This window comes from Carcharhinus amblyrhynchos, chromosome 5, assembly GCF_965287045.1.
Source record: "Carcharhinus amblyrhynchos chromosome 5, sCarAmb.v2.hapA, whole genome shotgun sequence".
In the NCBI taxonomy this organism is placed as follows: domain Eukaryota; kingdom Metazoa; phylum Chordata; class Chondrichthyes; order Carcharhiniformes; family Carcharhinidae; genus Carcharhinus; species Carcharhinus amblyrhynchos.
Window position 1 is genome coordinate 45,815,885 of NC_137328.1, and position 7,253 is coordinate 45,823,137.

Below are 7,253 nucleotides of genomic sequence, written 5' to 3' on the forward strand. Positions count from 1 at the left end.
ATTTGTTTTTGGCTTTTTCTCTGGTCAGAGACCTGATGTTTCTAGACTTCTTGTCCCTGCTTAAGCCCATTTGTCCCTTTTATCCTATATTCCAACCAAAGTATTTTAGCCAATTTCTATAGTTGCTTTATTGAAATAGAGTTCAACATGATTGCATTGATGCTGTACGATACTGATATTTCTGGTTTGGATCCGGTTTTTACTTCTATTCATTTGAATTAGTTGCAGATTTGTTAATAAACATGTTTCTTTGACACAATAGAATGTCATTCTATCCAGTGTTGCGACTGAATTTCAGCTTCAAACAAACAAGCTTAATGTTGCCACATTTATTATTTGGCAGGCCCTTGTCTCGATAGAGGAAAAACCACAACAGGTGATTGTCCAAGGAGTTTACGAGCTGTATGATCTGGAAGAAACTGCCGTTGACTGGAATACAGACAGTGAAAGAATCAACAGATTTGTGTTTATAGGTAACCGAGTGGCATTCCACATGTCTTTTATTTTCCTTTTGATATTTTGGGTAGGTTTAACTTATTTTAGGTGCTGCGGTTACAGCAGTCACCCAGATTGTTTGGTTTGAAACAAATTTTACATTTAAGAGCAAAACTTTACACAGTAACCAAAATAAATTCAGCTACCTCCCAAGATGCATTATGTGTTTGGCTTTATACTCTTCTGTATTTATCCTATTCCACACTAAGTCGTACTCAGCCATTACTGCTACCATGGAATCCCTATAGTGCAAGAGCCCATGGAGCCTGCATCAATCACAATTCCACCCAGGCCCTATCCCTGTAACCCCACATATTTACCCTGCCAGTCCCCCTGACACTAAGGGGAAATTTATGTGCCCAGTCAGCCTCACATCTTGGGAATGTGGGAAGAAGCTGGAGCACCCAGAGGAAACCCATGCAGTCATGGGGAGAATGTGCAAGCTCCACACAGACAGTGACCTGAAGCCGGAATCAAACCTGGGTCCCTGGCACTGAGAGGCAGCAGTGCTAATCACTGTGCTACCCCGTCCTTTCTGACTATATTGTTGGTTCCTAGTTGTCAAATGTCTCAAATTTAAAATTCTTGTTTTTATGTTTGACTTTCCATGGCATCAAACACCTTTAAATTCCTTCTTTGCTGCAAACCATCCAGTGCAGAACTCTGTATCTTTAACTCCAGCATTTTGTGCAATAACCCACATAGGCTCCACTAATGGCAGTCATGACTTCAACTGCACAAGGCCCATGTTCTGGAATGTCTGGCCTAAATCCCTCTGACATCCGTGCCTCAAAGGGTGGTGAATCTCTGGAATTCTGTGCCCATTGAAGTGGTGGAGGCTGCCTCGCTAAATATTTTTAAGACGCAGGTTGATGGGTTTTTGATGAGAGAGGGGATTAAGGGTTATGGGGAGAGGGCGGGAATGTGGAACTGAGCCACGACAGATCAGCCATGATCTTATTGAATGGCGGGGCAGGCTCGAAGGGCTAGTTGGCCTACTCCTGCTCCTAGTTCTTATGTTCTTCCTATTTCTCCTTCACTTGTCATTCAATTTTAACTGATAACTTTATTGAAAGGTTTTATACTATGAAGGTGTTATATAAATACAAGTCACATTTACTCAGTTGCCTTCCTAGCCTATCACCCATTTAACGTCACCGAAGAAAATTCAGTATCTGTCAAGCATGTGAAAAGGACATTTGTGGATATTTGAAAAAATCAGTTTATGCAACAACTTATACTTGTACAGAGTCTTTACCATAATAAAACATCCCAAGGTGCTTCCTAGGAACCTTATCACACAAAATTTAATATTGAACTACACATGAAGAAATTAAGATAGGTCAAAGAAACAGGTTTTCAAGTGCATCACAAAGAAGAAGAGAGTTAGAAAGACAGCAAGGCTTGGAGAGGGAATTCCAGAAGATAAGACCCTAGTCCGCTGAAGGTAGCAGTAATGGAATGAAAATCATGTATTCCCAAGAGGTCAGAAGGCAGCATATGAACCTTTCAAGGAGAGAGGCTTTTAGACACAGCTGGTAGTTAAGATCTGAAATGTGCTACCTGAGAATGTGGTGTGGGCAGGTTCAATCGACATGTCAAAAGAGAATTAGACAGTTATTTGGATATAAGCAACGTGCAAGGTTTTCAGGGAGAATGATACTCAGCAAACAGCAAATGTGACGCCACTGTTTAAAAAAGGAGGTAGACAAAAGGCAGGTAACTATAGGCCAGTTAGCTTAACTTCTGTAATAGGGGAAATGCTTGAATCTATAATCAAGGAAGAAATAACGAGACATCTAGATATAAATTGTCCCATCGGGAAGATGCAGCATGGGTTCATGAAGGGTGGGTCATGTTTGACTAATTTGGTGGAATTCATTGAGAACATTACATGTGCAGTGGACAATGGGGAACCTGTGGATGTGGTGTATCTGGATTTCTAGAAGGCATTTGACACGGTGCTGCACCAAAGACTGCTACATAAGATGAAGGTGCACAGTGTTACGGGTAATGTATCAGCATGGATAGAAGATTGGATAACTAACAGAAAACAAGGAGTGGGGGTAAATGGGTGTTTTTCTCATTGGCAATCAGTGCCTCAGGGATCAATGTTGGGACCGCAATTATTTACAATTTACATAGATGATTTGGAGTTGGGGACCAAGTGTGTGTCAAAATTCGTAGATGACACTAAGATGGGTGGCAGAGCAAAATATGCAGAGGATGCTGAAAGTCTGCAAAGGGATATAGATAGCCTAAGTGAGTGGGTGAGGGTCTGGCAGATGGAGTACATTGTTGGTAAATATGAGGTCATCCATTTTGGTAGGAATAACGGCAAAATGGTCTATTATTTACATGGTGAAAAATTGCAGCATGCTGTATCTGGGTGTCCTTGTGCAGGAATCTCAAGGAGTTGGTTTGCAGGTGCAGCAGGTAATTAAGAAGGCAAATAGAAGTTTATCCTTTATTGCGAAAGGGATAGAGTTTAAAAACAGCGAGGTTATGTTGCAGCTGCTTAAGGTGCTGGTGAGGCCACACCTGGAGTACTATGTACAGTTTTGGTCTCCTTATTTGAGAAAGGATATACTGGCACTGGAGGGAGTGCACAGGAGATTCACTAGGTTGATTCCAGAGTTAAGAAGGTTGGCTTATGAGGAGAGACTGAATAGACTGGGGTTATATTCGTTGGAATTTAGAATGAGGGGAGATCTTATAGAAACATAAGATTATGAAGGAAATAGATAAAATAGATGCAGGGATGTTGTTTCCACTGGCAGGTGAAACTAAAACTAGGGGGCATAGCCTCAAAATAAGGAGAAGCCGATTTAGGACTGAGTTGAGGAGGAACTTCTTCACACAAAGGGTTGTAAATCTGTGGAATTCCCTGCCCAGTGAAGCAGTTGAGGCTACCTCATTGAATGTTTTTAAGGCAAGGATAGATAAATTTTTAAAGGAATTGAGGGTTATGGTGAACGACCGGGTAAGTAGAGCTGAGTCCACAAAAAGATCAGCCATGATCTTATTGAATGGCGCAGCGGGTTTGAGGAGCCAGATGGCTTACTCCTGCTCCTAGTTCTTATGTTCTAATTGCTCATTCGGAGAGCTGGCACAGATACAATGGGCTAAATGGCCATATTTGCTGTGAAAGTTCTGTGACTTTAAAATTGCAAAACTGGTAATAGGATAGGTACTTCCAGCATAATTGGTGTTCAGTTTTGATAACTCAGATCCTGTCATGCAATGTTCTGTATCTGTTTCTGTCATTTTAAACTGCAGGTGCTGTATTTTGCATTATATAAGCAACATAATGCATTCATTACATACGGTCTTGACATTGCTAAAAATTTATATCCTTACAGTATTACCTCCTATTGATGAGTCTTGATTTTACTTTAACTGATGTGTGGCAATATATTGTACTGATTTATATTCTGGGTTTCTTCCCTCCTCTATCATCCCCACAGGCAGAAACTTGGATAAAGAAATTCTAGAAGAACTATTTTCTACAACTGTATTGAAGCGAGGAGCATCCAGCTGAAATTTTAATAGAAATATGAACGACAGAAATATAGTTTAAGTGGAGCCCACTGCTTACTTAGTGGAAGATGTGATTTTATTTTATTTTCTTTCTACTCTCTCCTGGAAATCTATTTGTTAACAAATGTCTGTCTCCAGCTATTGGGGATGAATGATCTGGTTTGAATTTACTACCAGTGCTACAGCTAATCGGACCTTGCTGAATCTGCAATAGGAGGAGTGAGACACATATCAGAGCATTTTCTCATCATCCCTATCGAAAGGGAACACATACCATTGTCCTTGTTTTCTGCATGTGAACAGTTACCTGAGAAGCAAGCAGACCTGAGTACTACAAAATCCTTGGACTCTGATCTATTACCTGCTGATTAAGTGGCATAAATTGAATTCTTAGACCAGTTATAGAATATTTCAGATGATATTTTTGTGAATTTTGTTCTCATCAAAATGAGGGATGTTAACAATGGAGAATGGGACTTTGTTTTGAACTTGTCAGTGCTAAGCACTCCCAGGTCAGGTGTAGCAGGAGGGTTGCTAACCCTCCAGGATTGGTCTGGTGTCTTCAAGAATTGGGGCTCTGCAGCTAGTGACCCCAGGCCAACACCATAGGGGCATTAGAAATACAGTTTTTCATTGAATGTTTTTGGTTTATTAATTATGAAAATATCATGGGGAATAAAGCTAACAATCATCCAATTGGGTAGAGTCTATTCACTTTTCAATTGGTTGTGGGACTCATAGAATCCCTACAATGCAGAAGGAGGCCATTTGGCCTGTTGAGTCTGCATCGAGTGTTTGACAGTATCTTACCTTGGCGCACTCCCCACCCTATCCCTCTCATCATGGCTAATCCATCCAGCCCACACATAGTGGGACGTCAAGGGGCTATTTAGCATGGCCAATCCACATACTTGCATGGCTTTGGACTGTGGAAGGAAACCAGAGATGTGGAGGAAACCTATGCAGATGTGGGGAGAATGTGCAACCTCCACATAAATTCCACACAGTCACCCAAGACACATGCAGAGAATAGTTCCCTTTGTTTTTGCAAGAACAGGGACAATTTCCCTTTCCTAAGCAGAGAAGCACTGAGTTCAATCATTGCACCTCATCAAGCAGCCCCATTAAATAGATTTGAGCCCAGAGTGCAGAACCCCAGCATTGAGCCTCAGCCCAAATATCAAGCACCCCATAGTGCACTATCATGATACTTCTTTTCCATCTCTGACAGCGGCCACCTGTGGTTGAAGTTGAACCTGAACAGTTCTATTTTGCTGTAGGGCCATTAAAACTGTAAGCATTGCATTGATATTGTTTAAACTTATTTTACGTAAGACTATTGTAACCAGCAAACACGAGAGATTTTCGTGCAACCTATCTGGGCTGGTCTGTCTATGTTTCAACCAGCTTTTTTTTCCCCTCCCCCATCTCTGAACAATGTCCACTCACTTTCTGAAATGCAGACCCATGGATCTTCCAAGGATACATGGCCATCATTCATGTGCAGAATCTAGCACTGGGTTTGTGGGCTGATTGGCCACAAAAAGCAGGAACTCGGCAAATCTTCTGTTCCTAAGCCTAGGGACACAGGTCAACCATAGCATACCCTAATGGGTAGTCCTGAGAGCCCCGTTAATACTCTGATTCTTAAGGGAACATGCTGGTGTCTAACCCTATTGTGTTAAACCATAATTGTAGGAATAATAGTACGTACTCACTCATTGTCAGGATGCTTGGCTAAAACCAGTGATTGGTACAAAACAATTATTTGTCAAATGCTTAGTTATATCATTTAAAAGCAATGCGCCGGAAAGACTCAGCAGATCTGCCACAGCTGTGGAGAGAAGTAAAGCGAATGTTTCAACTTGAATATAGCTTAAGAACAGGCTATATTGAAAGCATGATGTGGACATGCCGGCGTTGGACTGGGGTAAGCAGCAAAAAGTCTGACAACACCCCTCGAAAGCTAGTGAGTTTACTATCAAATAAATCGGTTGGACTAAAACCTGGTGTTGTCAGACTTTTTACTATATTGAAAACAGGCATGGAAGCTGCTGAAATATTGGAAGCTTTAGTTTATTGCTGCATACTGCTAATCCAAGTACTTCCTATACAAATAGAATGTTTTGGATATTTATGCAATGCTTCATTCACATTTGCAGAGCTGCTTTGCTGTGTTGTTTGGCCTGGGTTCTGCTAAGTATTTCTGCAGGGCTGGACACAGTTTCACTCCTTAATCAGGGGCAGAAGTTTACAATCGCCCGTCAATAGCTGCGGGAAGCTGTAAAATTCCCTGGGTGGCCTTGCTACCTGCTCTCGACCTGACCACTGTTTTAAAGTGAGCCAGATGGTGTCTAGGGCTGACTCAGCCCTACTTGACACGCTATAACATTCAAGGCTATGGGCCAAGTGCTGGCAAGTGGGATTAGGTGGGCAGCTCAGGGCATTTCATGTGTCGGTGCAGACTCGATGGGCCGAAGGGGCTCTTCTGCACTGTAGTGATCTGTGATTCAATGAAACCCTTGGCCACTGTGATGGGCGGAAGTTTCATCTCCAGCCGATTGATATTTCTCGGAGCATTAAATGTTTGTGGGGGTGCTGAGATGGGCAGGATGCATTCCCTGCTGACTCTTACGATGGGACAGAAAAGCTCACCATTGGAAAAAAAACCCGACTCAAGTGACATTGTGCTGTTCTGAATAAAGTCTTGATCATCAGACCAGTGATATTTGAGAATCACTGATGTATTGAACAGTTTAGTTTGATGTTTTCTGCACAGTTTGACAAAAGTGTAGGTGAGAGTACGTCAGGTTCTCCAAGTTTTTTTGTGTTGTACCTTAGCGATCTTTTATACATCAGTGCTGAGGTTAGACTGCTAAACTAAATTATGAAGAGAAGCTGGTTGATTAAAAATGATAGAACGGAAAATGCTTTGGAACACCAAAGATGTGTGGGTTAGGTGGATTGGCCATGCTAAATTGACCCTAGCGTCAGGGGAATTAGCAGGGTAAATGTGTGGGGTTACGCGAATGTGGTTGGAAGCTTTAGTTTATTGCTGCATACTGCTAATCCAAATATTTAACTTCTATAAAAATGGAATATTTTGGATATTTATGCAATGCTTCACACCTGCAGAGCTGCCGAATGTGGGATGTGGTCAGTGCAGACTCGATGGGTCGAATGGCCTCCTTCTGTACTGTCGAAATTCTATGAACTCC

At 41.8% G+C, this 7,253-nt stretch overlaps 1 protein-coding gene across 5 annotated transcripts in view; it reads left to right on the forward strand.

Moving 5' to 3' along the window:
* The window catches only part of cbwd (COBW domain containing), a 58,450-nt gene extending 53,719 nt beyond the window's left edge, over positions 1 to 4,731 (forward strand). For all 5 annotated transcript variants that reach the window (XM_080188727.1, XM_080188728.1, XM_080188726.1 and 2 more), the window contains 2 exons: positions 344 to 473; positions 3,963 to 4,731. In XM_080188727.1, coding sequence (XP_080044853.1) covers positions 344 to 473; positions 3,963 to 4,036 — 204 coding nt within the window. In that variant the 3' untranslated portion in view covers positions 4,037 to 4,731. The remainder of the gene's footprint in view (positions 1 to 343; positions 474 to 3,962) is intronic.
* Positions 4,732 to 7,253: the final 2,522 nt, after the last annotated feature.